This window comes from Zeus faber (assembly GCF_960531495.2).
Source record: "Zeus faber genome assembly, chromosome: 2".
Classification (NCBI taxonomy): Eukaryota; Metazoa; Chordata; class Actinopteri; order Zeiformes; family Zeidae; genus Zeus; species Zeus faber.
The window spans coordinates 33,582,399-33,604,180 of NC_137189.1; the positions used below are offsets into that span (position 1 = coordinate 33,582,399).

Consider the following 21,782-nt stretch of genomic DNA (forward strand, 5'->3'; position numbering starts at 1 on the left):
CTGAAAAGAAAGCAGAGGACACAGTTTATGTGTGTGTTTTGTGTGAGGGTGCGTAAATGGGGGCCCTAATGCAACCAGTATGAACTGGTTTGGCAGACAAAGGATGCGGGGGGGGGTTAGCGTTGGGGGGAGTGCAATGGGTGAGTGAGAGAGAAGAGAAAGAGAGAGAGAGAGACATTTACAAAGGCCTGAAAAATTGGAGAGAGAGAGCGAGAGGGAGAGGGAGAGGTGGGGTCTTTCGCTTTAGCCAAAAGCTCTGCAAATTCCCCAGAGAGGCTGGACTTTTCCAACTTTGAAGAAGTTTTTTTTTTTTCATTTTTTTTTTTTATCTCCAGACCCGGGCAGGGTAAGATTCCCACAGATAAAGTGATAAACATCCTCTTTTCATCCACATGAAGAGTTTGGAGACACTTTCGCCGCTTAGATGGTGACTTGTTTTTTTTTTTTTTTCACTGTTTCTCTCTCTCTCTCTCTCTCTCTCCCTCTCAGATCCTTTCGGGAGAATATCCCAAACTCTCTCCGACAGACTCATCCTGTCGCTGCAGCATCCACGTTTGGAACTGACGCCGACGAAACAAGTGAGTTCAGTTTGAGTCATTTTTATACTCTTTTATTTTGTTTCCCTCGGGTTTACTGTGGCTCTAGGCCGCAGGATCCACACTGAGTCGGTTCCTCCGGCTCAGGGAAGTCCTGCCCGGTCCCTTTAACGCAAATCCATTTGTTGGAATTTCCCTTTAATCTACAATTATTGGGGATTATAAAGGGATGATTCAGGATGAAATGTTTGTCTTTTCCCGTATACTTTGGTCGGGCTGCGCGACAGCAGCGTCTGCGAAGTACAACCCAGGCTACTTGAAAGTACTTTTTTTCTCGTCTCTGACACCAAGTCTGACAAATCTGAACTCTGGTCTAGTGTTGTAACAAAAGCTTTGTGCGGCGTGTGTGGCTGCTGCAGGATCCTTTATACAAAAACAGTACATCCTGAAAAAGCTTGACAAAGACTCCAACTTGCAAAGTCTTAACAAGCAAAAACGCAAAAAAGTGCATACTAATGTTTTTTTTTTTTTGAGAAGTGGTGTGTGCATGTGTGTCTGTGTGTGTGTGTGTGTGTGTGTGTGTGTGTGTGTGCGTGCGTGCGCGCATATTCGTGTGTGTGTGTGCGTGTACGCACGTTTATTTTACTATACTTGTGAGGGACGGTCTCCGATTTGACTATTTTGTGGAAACCAGAAACATGGGTCTTCACCAACCAGGTCTTTTTACTCAGACCTCACTTTGATACCAGTTCAAGAGTGTGTGTGTGTGTGTGTGTGTGTGTGTGTGTGTGTGTGTGTGTGTGTGTGTGTGTGTGTGTGTGCGTGTGCGCGCGCGTGCATGCATTTTGGCGAAGCATGGATATGGACGTTCTCTGCTCGGCCTCATGACTCCGTCCCTGTGTGTCTCACTTCTAATAGCTGGCGGGTCGAATTGGGACAGACGGGGAAAGTCATTTCCGCTCAGCTGCTTTCCAAAATCCTTAATTATAGAGTCAACAGAAACACGCACGGGCACGCACGCACGCACATACACACACACACACACACACGCACGCACGCACGCACACACACACGCACTCAGTGCAGCTCTGACGCCCCTTATCCTCCCCTCTTCAACCCTTTTTCTAATCGTATGGGTGGAATTCTAACTCCGACTGCTCAGGGGCAGAAATGGCTTTTTTTTTTTTTCTTGTCCACTGATCACTGCTCCCTCCTCAGATTAAAACATGAGGACGAAGCAGAAATACTGTCTGTCAGCTTTTTTTATGCCATGGCTCTGTGTGTGTGTGTGTGTGTGTGTGTGTGTGTGTGTGTGTGTGTGTGTGTGTGTGTGTGTGTGTGTGTGTGTGTGTGTGTGGATAGGCTGTGACTATCACTCCTCTTTAGACCAGAACAGTGCATTTTTCCGAAGTGGCAGCTTTACAAGAGGTTTTTTTTTTGTTTTTGTTTTTTTTTCAAAACAACACAAACCATCCTCCAAATGGCTTTGAGGGCATCTAGAACTCGCTTTAAAAAAAAAAAATCATTATTATCATTATTATTCTTCCCTTTTACTGTACTGTCAGCAGGTCTACAACAGTGGGGAATTCATGTGGCATTGCGCAGAGTTGATCCGCAAAGGGCAGCTCCAAATTCCCAATCTTCCATAATCACCCAGAACCTGTTCCAATAACTCCATCGTTTGGTCGACCTGTGGGATGTCAATCGCACAATTTCGGGGCCACCCACCAGAGGCCGGCCCGAAAACCACCCACCAAGGCGCCCTGCAACCCCCACCGGGCTGCAGCAGTCCGCTCGCCCACACGGCTCCGAGGGCACCGGCCCAAGGTGGGGTCGGGGCCGTGCTTTGTTCGTATCTACTCAGCTTGTGTGCGGCTCTAGGACGGTGTGACAGGTGAAGCACGGCCAACACAAGAGCCCAAAGACGGAAAGCCACTCCGCGCCCCCCAACGACCACCCAACGCCAACCCCCCCCCGAGCCCAGCAGGCTTCGGTTCACTGACAGGGTTGTCTCACTGGTAAAAGTTGCCAGCGTTTCCTTCAATGTATCAGCTTTGTTTTCCCTCGGTGCCCTTCGTCTCTCCGTTGGACGTCGCGAGATCGTTTCTGCTTTTCCACTTGTGACGCTTCCGCGGCGTGGAGGCAGCCACTGAAGAGCTGCTGTGACTCAAGAGGGAGGATGCCTTTTGGATAGTTGTTGGTTCAGAATGTTTGCATTGGTGAGGGATGACAGATTAAAAAAAAAAAAAAAAAGGACTATTTCTGTGAGACGTCGGATGAGCGGCGGCGGCGGCTGAAGGGTGTTATTTGTTCGATAGAATTTCATTTCGAGAGAAACGTTTTTTGTTTGAGGTTTTGCAGAAAGCTGTAACCGCCCGTCTCCTACCTCTGGGTTAGTGTTGTGGACGATGAAAGTTGGGCCGACTCCAAAATGCGCTTCAGATAAGCGATTCCTTGCGGTTTCCATGAAGGGAAAACGATACATTTATTCTGAGAGGGCTCTGTGAGAAACGGAAGATCTGATTTTGGTGATTCCTGTCATTCTGTTTGTTCCATTTCCTGCCATCGTATGATGTCATCGTTTCTTCGGTTGTAGACATTTTATAATAAATTGTAGGTCGTGTGTCAGGTAGTAGTGTCAGATGTTTGGGGCTGCTGGGCCTCCACAGTCTTTGCCCTATTGTCATGTTGCCGATTTTATTCCTGGTTTCTTGTGTTTCCAATAGAATCCAGAGTATTGAACCAGTTTCCAGTAGTTTGTTTATTTTGGGTTGTATGTTCATTCACACTGCTGCTTTCCTGCCATTTAGAGAGATGGGTATGTTGTTCCACCAAGTAAGGTATCCTTCGATGGATTTCAGTAATGGAGTAAAGTTAAGAGTAAACATCCCATTGGTGGAGATATAAATACCAAATGATCCAACGTTGCCTTTTGTAATGGTGAAAGGAAGTGGTCGTGGTAGACCTCTCAATTTACTCCGTTTCATTGAACAATCTGAAATGGTTATAAGATACATGACTGAAGACTTCCGGTCGGGACGGAACGGGGTTCCCTAGGTATAGCAGAATCTCAACTGCATATAAATCCGTTTTGCGGGTTTTCTGTTTGTATGTCAATGATATGGAGCAAGTTGTTTAATAAAGATGGCGAATAGTGAAGGGGGGGAGTGGACGTCCTTGTCTCGTGCCACGTTGTGGAGTGAAGCGGCGTCATGTGTAACCATTGGCGATGACAGAAGCTGATGGTGAGTTTTACCAAATTTGTATCCGTTCAAAAAAAACACATTTCTTAAATGGGACCTGTTATGCTTTTCCTTATTTTCTGTCATGTACGTTTATAATGTTACAAATGTCGGAAATGTATATAAGAAGTGGTCAAAGTGTCAAATAATGAGGTAAACTAATGACAAAGTAATCGTTGCATAAAACGCTGGTCATCTGCTCCATCTGAGCCGCTGTGCGTTTCTCCAAACAAAACCAATAAAAAAATTGTGTGTTTTATTGTAAGATGTATTTATTTTAGTTATTATTATTATTATTTTTTGTATTTTATTTAAATTTATTTTCCAGTGTTTCCAGCTGAGCGTCCAGTGCGTCCCTGTCTCCCACGAGCTTGGAGAACGGCATCAAAAGTCAGAATTCACTTTGAGGCCTTAAATTTGTTTTGATTTTGGCGGACCGATAAGGTGAAATTAGGGAAAGTTCCGGAGTAAATACAACGAAAAACGGCTCAAACGCTATTGGCTCACAGGACCTGGAACTTGTGCTCAGACCCCATTGGCCCACATAACTCATGGCCTCAGGAGGGTGGCTCCACCCACTGAAACAGAGCGTTAGGGGCATAATGGATTGAGAGGTACGTTAGAATGGCTCTAATGCATAATGTGAGTCTTTTTTTCCAGCAAAGAAAATTCAAAAATATGTTTTTCGAGGACCTCAGAGACTTATATTAACTTGAGTAAAAAGGAGCTTAATAGGTCCTCTTTAAGAGCGGAGGAAAGACGGGTCGAAGGAATACACTTTGGAATGCATTTTCAGTATTTAATGAAGCAGTAATGGTATTGAAATTATTCCTTGGAGATATGCTGATAAGACCAGATAAGGGAGCGTCTGCCCTTGATGAAGCCCATTTGGTCCGGGTGAATTATATGAGAAAAACCTTTACCGATGATCTTTAAATCAACAATTAATTATTACGCTTTCAATTCAATAAAGGACGTCCACTCTGTGGAAAGGTCAGTCGGTCTCAGAAGTGGAGTGTGAGGCGCCACCTTCCGGGGCTTGGGTTGGTTTTGTTGATCAAGCTGAAACGAATTGGTCCGTAAATGGAAACGATAATTGGGTGAATTTGAGGGTTGGCTCTTTTCGAAGTTTGGATTGTGAAACGTGTTGAAATCTGGGGGGGGGGGGGGAAGCAACAAAACGTTGCTTTTTTTTTTTTTTTTTTAAGGCTTAAATGTTTGCCCCATCGGACGCCATTGGAGCACAGTGAGAAGCTGCAGCAGAGTGGTAAGTTCCTCCCTGGTAAAGCCTTCAGCGAGGCTGCTGCTGCTGCAAACAGTTATAAATAAATGATGGGAATCAAAATTTAAATAAGCCCCTGACTTGAAAAAGAAGCAAACTACCCCATTTAAACTGTTGAAGTCTGGGAGATACTGCATCTCACAAAGCAGTTTTCTCAGCCAAAGCTTTTCCCGAGCATGAGACGTTATTCTTTCGGCGGGCGCAGTGGAATGACAGCAGAGCAGCTCGTTTCGTCCGTTTGAACTGATGGGGACTGTAATTTCCCTTCACTCGCCGACATACAGTATATTGCTTTGTGGAATGTTCTGCGTGTTTCGTTTCATGATCATATCATAACCGAGAGAGCCGCGGCAGGTGTTCCTGTGCGTTTTGGTTCCGTGGGACAAGCAGGACGAAATAAATCCCCGTGGGGAATGTGACCCGGGCGAGACACGATAAGAAGACATTTTTCAACATGGCTGCTGCAAATAGAAGTCAGCAGACATAGACTTGGACAAGGTTTGAGCCAGATCACTGTGACTTTCTAGTGGGCTGTTAAGTGAGTGAGTGGCTGAACATATACATTTGTGTTTGTTTGTTTTTTAACCAGAAATAAATAGAGGAAAATCCCTGACAGTGATGTGAGTTGCTTAGAATGATGTCGATTTTCCTCATTCCATTATTTTCAAGCAGAATTGCGGCATTGCAGAATTTGTGAAATTTCTAAAAACGACATTTATAATAGTCCAGATTTGTTAGAATACAATTCATTTCAAAATAATTATCAAAAGTTACATTCAGTTAGGCTCAGGCATGATAGGTCATATCATATACAGGACAATAAACAAAATTATTATTATTATTATTATTTTTATTATTTATGATTTAAGAATCAATATTTATTTCATTCCAGGAGAATGGAAACTATTTTGGTTGCCTTGCATGTAGAGGTGAAATCCAGAGCGTGACTCGTCCAGACCTTTTTTGGCTTGATGTGGTGTTTGCGTGGGAAGTGAGCATTGATGAAAAATCCCGTATAAGAAGTTCGTGGAGGTGTAATGTAAACCGGGATTATATAAACAGCAGGAATCAACTCCAGCCTGCTGCAAGCAATCAGCATGACCCTGGTGAACCTCTACATTAGTGTGTGTGTGTGTGTGTGTGTGTGTGTGTGTGTGTGTGTGTGTGTGTGTGTGTGTGTGTGTGTGTGTGTGTGTGTGTGTGTGTGTGTGTGTGTGTGTGTGTGTGTGTGTGTGTGTGATTGTTTGTTTGTATTACTATACTTGTGAGGACCAGTCTCTCACCGATTATTTTTCAGTTGAGAAGTGCACCACAAACATGGGTCATCACTAACTAGGTATATTTACTCGGACCTCATTTCAATTCAAGAGTGTACGTGTGTGTGTATGTGTGTGTGTGTGTGTGTGTGTAAAAAATGTCTTGGCAGATGGAACTATACGCACTGACAGAAAACATGAACAGAGACAAGACAACAAGACATGAAAACGTTGCTCATTTTCATGCTGCCGAAAATAAAATGTATGAAAAGAAATTGAAACAAAACTCAAAAATACGTGTGTGTGTGTGTGTGTATGTGTGTGTGTGTGTGTGTGTGTGTGTGTGTGTGTAACTTTATTAAAACTTTAGTTGAACGGCGTCTTCTCAGTGATGACTCCGATTTGTGCATTTTATTCGTATTAATGTGATGACATAACAACAGAGGGATGAACTCCTTGTTGGTCCCAGAGAGAGGGTGAGAGAGACAGAAAGATCTACTTTGAACAGACAAAAGGAATGTGACCTCGTCTATGTAGGCCAACACACACACACACGCACACGCGCGCACACGCACACACACACACACAGAAACGCACACAATCGCACACACACACACACACACACACACACTCCCTGCAGTGTGGACACATTGTGTTTCTCGGTCAACGACTTCGCGAAGAATGTGATGGTGCATCATGGGTAAAAGGTTTGCTATGGGGTGCTCTCTCTCTCTCCCTCTCTCTCTCTCTCTCTCCCTCTCTCTCTGTCTTTCTCTCTCTCTCTCCCTGTCTGTCTGTCTGTCTGTCTGTCGCTCTCCCTCTCTCTCCGTCTCGCTATCTTTCAGATAAATTGACTGGCCTCAAAATGATTTCTTCAAAAACCTTTAAAAAAGAAGCCCTTTAAGTGAGATCAATAACTTATTTTCAGCAGCACCACGTCCTCTGGACTATTTTAAATTATACAAATTCTTATTTTGTCTTCTTTTGAGAGATTTTTTATCAGGTAAAATCCCCTCACCGTCATGGCAGATCATTTTTTTTCAAATTAATTAAATATTTTTTCATCATTGAGTTCCTGTTTCTTCTTTTGATTTCTCCCTATTTCTTTTCCCATTTCATATTTTTCTATGGCGCTGCGATAATCCAATATCTTTGTGACAAATTGCAGATTTTTGGCCTCTGCAAAAACCGGCGCATGGTAATCCGAGCGTCCTTCCACCACAATCCAAAACCTATTTCCTCACACTCTGCACATAATGAACATAATGTTCACATTCGCTCCAGGCTTGTTTCCTGTCGTTGGTGAGAATCTGCTTCGTGGATCGCCGGTTGCCACGGTGACGTTCACCGTGCTCTTGTTTTATTTGCCACTTAGGGAACTCGAGGACCTCCACCAACCTCCCGTGATTCCCAAACTCTGACTTCAAAGCCGCTGAGGCCGTGGGGTCTGGATTTATCCAATCGGGCCTGACTAGCCCAAGACTTCTCAAAAATGTATAAATTCCGTACAAGTTGTCCCAACCCGTTAGGATTCCCCCGCGGATATTGTTTGGAGACGGATGGAGCCATTTTTGTGGATTTTTATTTTTTATTTTTTTGTAGCTTCCATCGCAGCCAACGGTTTGTAGAATCATCAATCAGACTTTGAGGGAATGTTGACAACACACAGATTCAATCACTTCCCCGGCGCTCAACGTGAAGTAATGCCCCAAACAACCTGTAGGTGGCAGCATATTAAGGTCACTGTCCAATCAGAGATGAGGGTGCACACCTACGCTCTAAGACTTTGAAATAGACTACAAGACGTTGTGAAATTGTTAAAAAAAAAAAAAAAAAAAGTCCTGTGTGTAGGAAGCGATGTAACTAACTTTTAGGTTCAATTCTGAGGTCCGAATATATTTTACTCTTGGTCAGATTTCAGTACGCTTCCTAGTGAGTGATTCCCAGGGAGTTTGTTTGGTCTTAAATCTCGCAAATTTCTGGTCTGGACCAATGAGGAAGGGAAAGAAGCCAAAACTTGAAAAGTAAGGAAAAAAAATGTCCTTCAGATAGATCGTATAAATCATCTCGAATGAGCATTTCTTATTTTGAACGAATATCCCAGAAGTCCAAGGGGTCGGAGGTTTTGCGCTCCTGGCTGAGGACCATTTTTAAGGAGGTGATTATTTCGCTGTATCGCCACAAATGAGGTGGCCATGAGGGGATGTTTTTTTTTTAGCGCGGGCTCCCGAGAGACATGATTAAAAAAAAAATAGGAAGTAGGGATTTTTAGCAGGAAGTTGTTACGTGCGGGATTCTTTCAAATGACACTTTTATTCTGTTATCTGTGGAAAAGTACGGGAAAAAAACCCCAGTTTAAAACATGTTTAATGGCATGTTTTAATGATTACTGTGTGTGTGTGTGTGTGTGTGTGTGTGTGTGTGTGTGTGTGTGTGTGTGCGCAGAATGAGGGGTGTGCTGGTGTTGCTGGTGTTGACCCTGGTGGCCGTCCACACTGTGACTGCGGGTGGAAAAAACAGAAAAGGTAAAGAAAATGATGATTGTCTGTCTTTCTGTCTTCCTTTTTCTCCGTCCCTCTGTCCGTCTGCCTGTCTGTCTTCCTGTCTCTCTATCCGTCTGTCTTTTTTGGTGTCTGTCTGTCTGTCTGTCTGTCTTCCTGTCTTCCTGTCTCGCTCTCCATCTGACGTTATCTCCCTGCCTTCTCCGTCAGTCCCTCTCTCCCATCTGTCTTCCTGCCTCTGTCTGTCTCTCCTCTGCCTTTTCTCTGTCTGTCGCCCCTTTTCTGATTTTGTCTCTGGAATCTCACGATCCGTCCCCAAACAGCCCGGTAAAGGACGTCCTGTTAACTCAGTGTGTGCCCCCCCCCCCCCCCCCCCCGCCCAGAGAAAAGCAAAGAGCCCAAATCAGGGTCAGAATGCAGCGACTGGCGCTATGGCAACTGTGTCCCTAGCAACGGCGACTGCGGTGCGGGCTTTAGGGAGGGCTCGTGCGACCAGCAAACCAGAAAGATGAAATGCAAAGTGCCGTGCAACTGGAAGAAGAACTTCGGAGGTGACTCACTCACACACACACACACACACACACACACGCACACGCACACGCACACGCACACGCACACGCACACACACACACGCACATGCACACACACACAAACCCAGCCCATAAATAATGATTTGGATTGGAGGTTCATCCATATGTTGTATATTTATACATTATTATATTATTGTCGTGAAGTTCAGACATTGTTTATTTTTGTGTATAAATACATATTATGATACATATTGATATCCTGTAGCGTATAACATCTCTATTATTATTATTATTATTATTATTATTATATGAATTTATAATAGAATGGATGCAAAATAAATCCCAAGAATTCTTTCACTTAGACTAAGGTGGTTAACGGTGATGATCATCATTTAATGAAATCTATTTCATTTTGTTTATATATTTAATGGATTCTGTTCAGTAAAGGGTTGAATGTCTAGATGTCTGTGAATCAGCTTTTGAAATACCATTTTACCTTTTTATGACCTCCTCTTCTCTCTCCTTCCTCCTCTCTCCTTCTTCCTCTTCTCTCTCCTTCCTCCTCTCTCTCCTTCCTCTTCTCTCCTTCTTCCTCTTCTCTCCTTCCTCTCCTCTCCTTCCTCCTCTCTCCTTCCTCCTCTCTCCTTCCTCTTCTCTCCTTCTTCCTCTTCTCTCCTTCCTCTCCTCTCCTTCCTCCTCTCTCCTTCCTCCTCTCTCCTTCCTCTTCTCTCCTTCCTCTCCTTCCTCCTCTCTCCTTCCTCTTCTCTCCTTCCTCTCCTTCCTCTCCTCTCTTTCCTCTCCTCTTCTTCCTCCTCTCTCCTTCCTCTCCTCTTCTTCCTCCTCTCTCCTTCCTCTTCTCTCCTTCCTCTCCTTCCTCTTCTCTCCTTCCTCTCCTTCCTCTCCTCTCCTTCCTCCTCTCTCCTTCCTCTTCTCTCTCCCTTCTTCCAGCGGACTGTAAGTATCGCTTTGGGAGTTGGGGTGAATGTGACCCAAGCTCTGGCTTGCGGGCGAGATCGGGGACCCTGAAGAAGGCCCTGTACGACGCCGAATGCCAACAGACGATTTCGGCCACCAAGCCTTGCACGGGCAAAACCAAGACCAAGACCAAAGGTCGGTGCTTGCGTCCGTGTTTGTTTGTTAGGATTAAACAATCTGCCACAGTAAATCATTTCCAGAGAAAGGCCAAAAGGTAAAAGGCTTTTTGAGATCCACGCTTTGCATTCTTCCGCCTAAATTGAAAATTGTGACGGACTGAAATGTGGGTTTTTTTTTTTTTTTGGTTTTGTTTCTTTTTTTTTTGCGAGAATTGAGAAAGCGTCCGACGGAGCCGAGCTGACTCTTCTGACTCTCGTTCATTTTTGAGGACGCCCTCTCTCTGTCGGAAAAGCAGACTTGGTTTTACGGAGCGACTCGTCAAGAACCGAATCTCAATAAAGAGCATCACCTTCCGTCGACGACGCACAGTCCTCCCTTTCAGGGCGAGACTCTCCGGGATTCTAGCTGCAACAGATGAATTGACATTATTTCTTTTTGAAGCGGAATGCGACAAGTTTTCACGGCACGCGGTTTGAGCCTAAAAAAAACCAAAACGAAACAAAACGCTGCTCTGTTTCATTTCAGTTTCTATTCGTTTCAGCATAATATTCGTCCTGTCAAATCGAGGGGCTCTTTTTTTTTTTTTTTTTTGATTCTGAAAAAAGAGTCGAGCCTCCCGTCACGACGACGCAAAACTGTTGAACGCAGGGAAACCAGACGCAAATTCAGCCGACGCTCGAACACAAGTTTATTTTTATTTTTTCCGGCTTCACTTTCGTGCTTCGCCTGCGAACTGAAGCCCGCCGCCGACAGCGTGACTCATATTCATATTTATGCTTATGTGCTCGTCCTCTTTCAGGAAACAAGGGCAGAGCGAAGGAGAACTAGACGGGGAGAGGAGACGGCGAGGGCGAGGCGGATGAAACTAGGATCCTGAATCCCCCCCCGTTTGCAGACGTTAAAAACACAAAGTGCTGATGTGTGTGTACACGCTTTCTGTGTCGTATGTGTTTACCAAAAAAAAAAAAACGGTCACACTTTATTTTAAGGTACACTTATTTACCTACGTTTACAAACTAATGGTTCATTTGTTCTCCGGTAGTCATTGTTAAGAGGTGATCAGTTTTTCTTTTGAATACTCGGACTTCAGCCTTGTTCCCCACACACTATTGTACCTTAAAATTTTGTTTTACCAGAAAAAAAAACCCTTTTTCAAACCAGTAGAAATATTGCATAACACCATTTAAAAATATATATATACGGTATATCATTTGGGCGCTTGCTGTCTGTTATGTATATTCTAGATTAGGACAAAGATGGATATATAAATGAATGTCCAATCCAGTCCAATTTTTAACAAATTGTTGTAGCATTTTTTATTTTTTATCCTAATTACTTTGTGCAGCAGCAGTCTTTAAATGCGATGGCTCGTACTTTAACAGCTTTGATAATTCCTAAATTCACTGGAGTCAATAGCAATTAACCTGGCGGTGTCTTTTTTCACTGACACATAAATTCAAGGTAGTTTGAGTCTGTTTTCCATTGTTTGTTCTTTTGTTTCTTGTGTTTTCTTTGTTTCTGTTTTGGGGTGGGGTGTTATCATTTAGGGTGGGTAAGCCATGAATAGGATTCGAAGGAATTCCTCTGTTGTGCATTTGCCGTAGGATTAACAGTTTTTGGGAATAAAAATTTTAGGATTAACTCAAGTCGCACTGGTTAAGTCTTTTGTACCATTGACAACTGCAATCAGCTTGTTTTTTTGTGGTTTAATGCGAAGGGCTGAGGGGGGGCATCATCTCAGAGAAGCTAGAACCCGGCAGGACCTTTCAGTGCTGCCATCACAGATCCAAGTCTTCAGTTTTCCATCCAAGTCACCGCCATTGTTCCTTAAAATCAGATGATGGGAGGAGACGACCGAGCTCGGTAAGACTCGGTGGCTCGGTGGAGGACTTGAGGTTTCAATGCTAAGTGAGCTTTTGAAAGTCGACACCCTGAGGGTGCCTTTAAAGGCGTCCGAAGACCAACACCTAGTATGACGGTGACCTGGTGGCCCGACGGTTCAGATGCTCCCTTCCAGCACTGCCATCTCAGTCTCAAATCCAGATTTTTCCATCCTTGTCCCGTTCCTTTAATCAAATGATTGGAGGAGATGACCAAGCACAGTGAGACTCAATGGCTCAGACAGATAAGCTACTGGAAGCAGCGGACTTCAAGCTGGAAGCTAGAACCTTTCTGTGCTGCCATCACAGATCCAAGTCTTCAGTTTTCCATCCAAGTCACCGCCATTGTTCCTTAAACCAGATGATCGGAGGAGAAGACCAAGCTCGCTATGACTCGGTGGCTCGGTGGAGGACTTTGGGTTTCAATGCCAAGTGAACCTTTGAAAGGCGGCACCCCAAGGGCACCTTTTGAATTGGCTGTCGACTAGGGTCGAGTGTGTGACCTGCGGCGTATTCCCTAAAAGTGCGACGCAAAATGACGCCAGCCTGATTAACTTCTGTCTCCTAAGATCCCGCTAGAAAAGGCACGCGTGTGAAACACAGCTTGATTGCAGAATTTAACCATCATAGTGACATAGTTTTACTGTCGCCTCGATGCAGAGTTGCCGCGAAAGAAGATAGACAAGACAGATACGTGCTGTGTTTTTCTTTGGAGTGCAACGATTGGTTTGCAGCATTGCTGCTACTTTACGGCATGCCGTGAATGAGCTGCCGTATGTCACTGCTATGCGTCTGCTCGTCCGCCATATTGAAGCGGTCAACATCCGCTAGTAAACAAATACAATGTGTATTGAGAGATGCAGACAAAACTTAATCGATTCCTGTCTTAGAACTGATTTTCGTGAAATTTGGCTTGTTATAAACGTGAAAAGTTGAACATGATACTAGCTACTTATTGGCAGGCGAGTGTGCCTGAGCACCTGCCCCTTTGCCTCTTTATGTCCATGGTGCCCTTTTATCAGGCGTTTTTATTTATTTATTTATTTTTTTGTTTTTAAGCATGAATAGGGATCGAGGGAGCAGATTTCCCTGGCGCGATATGCATATTCACAAGGAATGCATCCTTGGTGCCTCCGCAATCGGGACGCCCACGATGGTGCTCATCCCCCGGGGGGGCCCGTGATCCGTGCTCAGCTGTGTTTCCCCGTGCTGCTCCGTTTCCTCGTTGAAAACATCACAAACATGTATGACTGTGCTTATTATGATGGCTTACTAATAGTTAGTGATGCAAGATTCCGGAACGATTTGTTCATTGCGAACAAATCTTTTGATTCAAATGACTCGTGATCCAAGCGTCTCTGGCAAGAGAGAGCACGAGCGAATTAATATCCGACCCACCAACTGAAAATCATTACTGAGGACCAATTTAAAGTCCAAGGCAAAAAAAAAAAGTGCATTTGGCACAATTCCGTAGGTTACAGTGACTGAACCGAATGAACAAGGAGTTGGAAAATCGTCTCTTTTTACTGTGACTCGTCAAGAACCAAATCTGAAAAAAGAGTAGAACCTTTATACCAACAGCCCTCGCTCTCAGTGTTTCAGTTATTGGTATTCTGGCTGGATTTGATGAATTTACATGATTTACTTTTTTAAGTGGAATTTGACGAACGTTCACAGCATACGTTCATAGTGGGAAAACACTGCTTTATTTAAATTGTATTTGATTTCAATTAAGCATACATCTTCATCCTGTTTTTAATACCTCTGCTGTCAAACTCTACCTTCCAAGGTTAGATTCAGTTGTTGCCGTTGGGTTAAAGATCAAAGCAGTAGTCTTTTTTTTACATTTTTTTTAATATTTTGCATATTTTGTAACTTTGCTGTTAATAACTTGCCGAAGGTTACTTACTCCCGATGCTTCTGTTTCCTTTTGAAGATCATCTTCCCTCTTTTTTTGGCCTTTTGTTTATTTGATGTTTCTTACCTTCCATTTTGCATTGATTTGATTTGACATTATTAAACACACAGCTTGGCTCACAATGGCGTGTGTGTCGACAGCTTGGTCCTAAAGTACTTTAATATTGTAAGAAACAGATTCGTCTACTTTTCATTGAGCTTCCATGAGCTACCCGGTTTGTACAAAGACTTTTATCCATTTTTATCAATGCCCAGTGACTGAGTACAGACATTTTTTTTGCTTTCACATTTACATTACGAGATTTAAAAATGCACAGTTGCACAATGTCGCCGTCTCCCATGGGTCATAGTAGGTTTTATTGGGTTTTTTTTAAAAGACAGGTTTTAGGTTGCAAAATAAAAATTATGACACAAAGAGAAAACAAAGAGAGATCCAAGGAGTTTTTGGTGCATGTACAGTACATGTCCTCTAATTATGATTTTTGAGGCTTTGAATGTATCTGTAAAGATACAGATGCAAAGATGTAAAGATGCATACACTACCCTCCTACATGAATGTATTACCCTACATTATCAAAGTACATTAACGTTAACATGGGTGGGGGGTCAGTGTTAGTGGAGTGTCAGTGTTGAAATGCATGCTGGGATATCTGGGTCAATCCAGTAAGCCAACCGGTGCATCCCTATTATAACTATTTTTGGAGCAGGTGGGAGCAGGAGCAGGTTAACTGGTTCCGTGGAAGAAGAACTCAAGCGAGTGCGAACAAGTCCAGATATTTTTGGAGGAACATCACACTTTATTGTGGGAATACTGATTAAAGGCCAAATATCTGGACCACAGGATAAAATCAATAACACCCGTTAGTCCATGACGCTTGATCCAAAATACACTGAATTAATGCTTTCGTGCACCAAAACAAGGAGGAACATTTGGGAAATGTTTTGCTGGTAAATTAGATATAGATCTGAAAATAGTTCCTTATGTTGTCTTTATGTCATTATTTTTACGCCTACCCTGTTTACAGAAGTATTTTTTATAGATACAGTAGATATTGCTTTAAATAAACCTTTAAACATCTAACACATGCATAGGCAACATCTAATTGCTTTTGTTTAAAAATGTCAGAGTATATTGTTTTGTACAAACTTTCCGTCTTTGGCACAGTATTGCAGGAAGAATGAGTGATCTCAAATCAAGATCACACAAGCAACTAATTCAACCTAAAGGATGGGTTTGTTGGCTCATAGCAATGCTTTACCATTTTTATTTCGAACTACTTTTTGCAATTGCCACACTACATTCAAAGTGTACAGTTGGCCACAGCAGATTGCCAATGGGAAGTGGCGCAACTTCCTGTTTCTAGTCTTGTCAACAAAACCCTCAAAAACCCGATGAAATGCACAGGATCGGGAGCACCGTCACAGATCCCGGTGGGCCGGTCACTCTGTGGACCGCTGAGAGAGAGATCGGCCAACTTTGACTTTGCACCAGCCCTCATAACAAAAGTGGGCCGACGACACGCATCTCTTTTGAGTACCAGTCCGTCCCTGCTATATTGTGCGTTTCCCATTTTTGAAAAGGAGATTAAAAACATTGCACTGACGCATTGGAATGCATTGGAGCAAAGTGAGAAGCTGCAGTAGAGCGGTAAGTTTCACAATAGCAAACATTTTAATAAGGCCCGGGTTGAAAAGTGTCGAGCCTATATGTAATGATTTTGCCACGTTGATAGTTTATTCTGATTCGTTTTCCTATCAATCGAGGTCGACTGTGACACTCTCAATTCAGTTTCCCTCAAAACCCCAATCCACGTAGTTATAGAAACGGCGCAACGTCGGCATGACAACAGCAGCGAGGAGGAGCTCTGTCTGGATGCTCTGGTCGAAAAAAAAGATGGAGTTTTTATTTTTTTTTTTAATAATGACATGAAATAAACAACATTGACATTTTAACAAGGAGGATAAAAAATACAAGCTGCTTTTTCATTGTTTAAAAGTCATTTTAGTGTCTCCCAGAATCCAGATTTAAAAGTTTTAAATGCTTTACATAAATATCCATTATTTAAATGTGCACACTCTAGAAGATGCGCTATTTTCATCTCATACATGAGTGCAGGGTGGGAGGATAATACATTTTCAAACTCTTTTTCATAAAATATGTGTCGATAAATATCTTCATTTCGGTGTGTATGTGTGTGTGTATGTGTGTGTGTCTGTGTGTGTGTGCGAGGTCCCAAGCTGTACTCACGGATGCTTCAAAAAATAGCATATCCAGTATTACAGTGTTTCAAAACCACAAAATACAAGGAGAAAATTACAAATAGGAGATGCAACACAGAGTCAAAACTGTACCGAGCGGCAGGTTACCTCTAAAAGACAGTAAACAGCAGTTTGCGAAGTGAACTACTGCTTCATTTCATTTTGGCACTTGGTAGTAACAGTTGGCAGGAGCTCTTCCTGCTGTAGCTGGCACTCGCTGGTGCTGAAGAAAAAAAAATGAGATGAGAACTATATCTAGAATGTAAGTGTTTCCCATACATATGATATCATTTTCTTTCGCTTTTTTGTACCAACCGTGATTTATTTATTTATTTATTTTCGAAAAAAAAAAAAAAAAAAAAAAGAAAAAAAATGTTGGTTTCCAACATTGCGACCGATCAGAATGAGGTGTTACATTTTTTTACCGACCACCATTTCAACAAAAACAAACAAACAAACACAATTAAATAATGATGAAAACAAAGTTCTGTTCATAGCTCTGCATTTTAAGGGCGATGGTGAAATGAATGAACTTCTTGTCCTCATCTGTTCACTGAATCACAGCAAAGTTTTGAACCTTCACCAGCCGATTGTGGAACGCACCAGAAAACAGTAAAGCTTGCTTCACACCTAAAACGACAAACGACAGGAACAGAAGCGGAAGTCCATTCATTCCTATTGAGAGTTGCATTTGGCAAAAGCTTCGACGCACTGCAGGGCTGTATTTTTCGCGTCTGATCAAGGCTCCGGAATGCGTTGATTTCAACTGATGCCACAAGTTTTGGTCAAGTTTTTTGTTTTTTTTTAATTTGAACAGGACTCAAAACGAAGTAAATAAGTCACGTATTTCAAAATAATGATGTTATTCATGTTAATGTTGGATCTCACCATATTCACTATCAACAAATCTCATTATATATCAGAATATCCGTTATCCGGTAATTACCAGCTTTTGACCGGGAGAATCTGTTCAACTCCGACATATTCAAATATGAGTCAAAACATTCGGCGAAAATAATTCCCCCACAATTTGAGTTTCTGCTGGGCGATAAAACAATCACAATAATGATTGTAGATGCTCATTTCCGCGCTCGGCGAGTTGCAACGGAAAGCCAATCAGTTTGGACGACCTAAAGCTGACCTTTCACCTCTAACCAATCACATTTGTCAATATAGAAATAAGCCACGCCTCCTCCCTCGTGGACAGCTTGGGCTTGTAAACACAGTAGACACGGAGCGGAGACAGAGCCGCAGCGTCAAAAACTCTGAGGAGAAGCAGAAAGATGTAACGTGACAACAAGGACACATACAGCCATAGTTTGGCGTTTTCTGGGATATTTAAGTTCCAACCCAAAGCAGACGGTAAATATTGTGTTTTGTGTTGTATAATATGTCGACGAGACAGAGGACCACAAACCATATTTATTTTATTTTTAACTTGATCAAAATTCAATCAGAGTGAAATGTTAATGAAAGCCTCTCCACTTGTTATTGTTCAAGAACAGAATATTTGATTTCAAGTAATAATATGCGTTACATTTATTTATTTTTAAAATGGCGTTAACTGACAGGATTTATTTGATTTTAAATATTCAGTTAAAAAATATATTATTAATCCACAGGCCTTGATGAATTCATTCTTTATATAGCCTGCTTATCAATTGTTTTTAAGCTCAATAATCTCTCCAATTTGTCCGGACATTGAAATCTTCCAGGACACATTGACAAGGCACCAAGTTGTTCTAACGGAAACTCTGCTTTTCTATATATATATATATATATATTTGCACTTTGTAAACACTACATAAGGGGAGTTTTAAACGCTGATCTGATCAAACTTCTCAACTACTCACTCTGTTGTCCTGGAAAACCAGCTCTTCCCAGCCACGTTTCGTGACGCAAAACTCCGACGCGGTTCATCCAACGGCCACTAGGGGGAGTATCCGACTGTACGATGCGATAACGCATTCGATGTGAAGCAAGCTTCCGGGAACGTCCATCGACTTTAAGACCAGTTGACGTGAAACAACATGGAAACAAAAGTTATTTTACCCTTTTGCTTCCTAACTTTTTGTCGCCCTCCCATCGATCGGAGCGAGCGCCGAGCTTTTTGGAGCCTTGCTTATAGTAAACAAACAAAAAATGATTTGTTCTTGGTCTTTCTTTGAGATCATGAATTCCTTATATCACCTCAACGTAAGAACATGGATTTGATCGAGAAGGCAAGTTAATTGACCTCGTAATCTGGAAATATTGAAATGAAACATCTGCTTATCTTTCACAGAAACCATTTCACCTAAATGAAACAAATGAATGTTTTCTCAAAGATCGTGGCTGAACTTTCTTGTTATAGCAGCTTTAACGACAAAGCAGGGCTGTGTGGGGTTTGAGCTCTGGAACTAGGGCAACGTGGCAGATAGAATTCAAATCAACTTCTGATTATGTTCATATGTTTTTTTCTCCATGAAGCTTTTTGTCATATATAAGGCTGCTATATCAAGATGTTTTAGTTTGTCATCACAAGATATTTGTCTTTTTTTTTTTTTTTTGTAGAACCGGAAGGTGGAGGCAACCTTAAAAAGACCAGAGAACGCCGTTCTTCAAATACTCCATAAGAACTAAATTGACTTCTTTATATATCTTTCCATGCCACTAGGGGGCGCCGAGTGATTCCATGGCACCTATTTCCAGAGCGAGTAGCCGGAAACAAAACAAAAAAAGAAACAGCAAAAGAACAACGGCGGCGATGAAAGAAACACGAATGCGACAGTGGGAGGAGTTGGCAGAAAAGGAGTTTGAAGTCCGTCCCCTGCTCTGAGGCAGGGGCATTTGCACCAATCGCCGACAAGGGGAGCTCTCAGAGCGAGAAAAGGACGAAAGACAATGTTCACCTCGGGGGCTTGCGCCGAAAAACACCGAAAGAGCACACATCACCATGTCATTTTGTTCCTCTCCTGTTCCAAACACGACTTTTTGGTGAAAAGGTTCTCCTGAGAGAAGGCCGTACAACCATGAGCAGAAAGCGTGAACTGGATTTACATTCATCGATTCACCAGCTGCGAAAAAAACCCAAAACATAACGTGGACGTTTGCACCCGTTAAAGGCCAAAGAAAATTGTTTTATATTTCCCTTTATTACTTCCACAATACAGAACAAAGAGAAAGACACAAATGTTAACGACTCCCTTGTCCGATTTCGCTCTTGCATCCTTGCATATTTCCATGTCTTTGCACAAGCAAATCTTTTGAGCTTAGTAAAGTTTTGACTCGGATCATTTGGATTTTGTACATGGCAGTACACACACATTATGTACACCGCTCCACGTGAGTCCCTGTCGCCATTCTGTAGTTTCCCTTCTATAAATGTTTTAATACAATCCTTACGAATCTGTATATAATATCGGTATTTTAAACTATATACAACGATGACTGTACAAAGGATTCCTGGCTTCCTGGAGAACGACCCCCACTGTGTATGATGTGTGTGTGTGTGTGTGTGTGTGTGTGTGTGTGTGTGTGTGTGTGTGTGTGTGTGTGTGTGTGTGTGTGTGTGTGTATAGGGCTTAAAAAGTGCATGGCCAAGGGGAAAAAAACCACAGATTTCGTCATTTGTACACAGTCTCAATATATGGAAGGTTTTTCCAGTCTGTGGCTGAAATACGGTCGTCGCACAAACAGCTGTGGTTGTAGGACGATGGGGATTTGATTTTGATAATAACTCTGGGTCCCAAAAAAAAAACTTGGTTCATTTGAACGGAAAAGATTTACAATCCGGGCATCATGGCCTTTTGATGTCCAAGGAAACATTTTGTCCTTTGGTTTTGACCTTATTAAATGATGAATCTACAAGAGCTCACACAAAGTCACGCACACGCGCACACCCACACACACACACACACACACACACACACACACACACACACAAACACACACACACACACACACACACACACGCACACACACGCACACGCACGGCATTTCTGGCAATGTCACCAAGTTCTCCAGTTTTAAAGAAATAGACGTGTTTAATTCCAGTCTGTGACTTATTTTTGGGTCTACTGTGCTTTGTGTTGATAATTGGCAAGAATGGGGGAACAACCAGAGCATTTCCTTAAAAGACTGTGGCATTTACCCTTTGTTTGGTATTTTCTGGATTGCCACAGTGGCAGTGTTAGTAATTACAGTTGATATGACATTTCTACAGAGGTTTTTCCACATCCTTCTTCAGATATTACTACGTTAAGAGGTCTTTGAATGGTAACCGTGCTCAGGGAGATAATGAGAATTTAAGGGATGTTTTTTGACATACAAGTATTCAAAAAACACGGATCGTATCAAAGACAGCTCTCGCCAATAGCACAAAGAGCCTTTTGTTACTTTGAGACACATTCATGCAGATTCGGAGCTCAGAGTTTAGTTTAGTAGCCTTCAAGCGTCATTTGGCCGACATTTCAAAACGGCCACTTGAACGGCAGATTATATGGAGATGTCATCCAAGTAGGTCTGATCCAAAAGTCCTCAGTGTCGGTAAATCCTTTCATATGCTAATTCAGGATTGTAAATAACAGATATTTGAAAAAGGGGTCCCTCGGTGTTCCTTTCATCTGTGCTCGTCAGTCATGCAACTGAAGAGGAATTTGGAATCCCCCCGCCCCCTCACGCTTGCCTCTCCTAGTATAGGGTTGATCACCAGATCTTGCCTTGATGTGGCGCTGAGCTGAGTTAAGCAGCCTGCTCCTGGAAACTGAGGTATCCATCTTGAGTCAGAGACCTTTGGCGGAAAACTTCTCGAGTTCCGTCCTTATGGGGGCTTCCGTTTTAAAGTGAGTGACTAAAGGTGAGGAAATAAGTAAAATACGTGTTTAATAGGTCAATAAAAACTGTGGAATGATTTGGGAAAATTACCAGAAAAGTGCATTTTTATAGGGGGGGGGGGGGCGTTATGAGGTCTCACTTATCCTGTGGAATATATTTGAGCTTTGTCCATCGTCATATGTTGCAGAGTAGACCAGAGCCCTTCATCCTCACCTTCTCACAGGTTTGTTTTCCCTCTCGGATTTTGCTGTGAATAACCCTGAATTACGCTTTACTCTTTGCGTTTTTCAGTAAACACGTCACCAAAGTTCACACCAAAGTATCGAGGACCCAGGGGTTCACTAGCCTTTACATCAAATGTGTCTTTGGGTGGCTGGAGTCCAAATTCTACAAAACCATCCAGGGGGGGATCTATTTGAGATGGATATAATATGAGTTGTGACCAGCCTTGTATAATATGATTATAATA

The 21,782-nt window shown here is 42.6% G+C and overlaps 1 protein-coding gene across 1 annotated transcript; it reads left to right on the top strand.

Moving 5' to 3' along the window:
• The first annotated feature begins 246 nt into the window (after window positions 1-246).
• On the top strand, window positions 247-11,969 carry mdka (midkine a). Its single transcript, XM_079996572.1, has 6 exons — window positions 247-346; window positions 490-578; window positions 8,762-8,841; window positions 9,201-9,368; window positions 10,296-10,457; window positions 11,242-11,969. Exons 3-6 carry the CDS (start codon window positions 8,763-8,765, stop codon window positions 11,268-11,270), a joined length of 438 nt encoding a protein of 145 aa, XP_079852698.1. The 5' UTR covers window positions 247-346; window positions 490-578; window position 8,762; the 3' UTR covers window positions 11,271-11,969.
• The last annotated feature ends 9,813 nt before the right edge of the window (window positions 11,970-21,782 follow it).

Bases quoted from the DNA above. Each gene is read 5' to 3' on its own strand.
- mdka (XM_079996572.1), top strand. From the start codon at position 8,763: ATGAGGGGTGTGCTGGTGTTGCTGGTGTTGACCCTGGTGGCCGTCCAC. The intron at 8,842-9,200 runs GTAAAGAAAATG...CCCCCCGCCCAG, and splicing joins GGGTGGAAAAAACAGAAAAG to AGAAAAGCAAAGAGCCCAAA. The intron at 9,369-10,295 runs GTGACTCACTCA...CCCTTCTTCCAG, and splicing joins CTGGAAGAAGAACTTCGGAG to CGGACTGTAAGTATCGCTTT.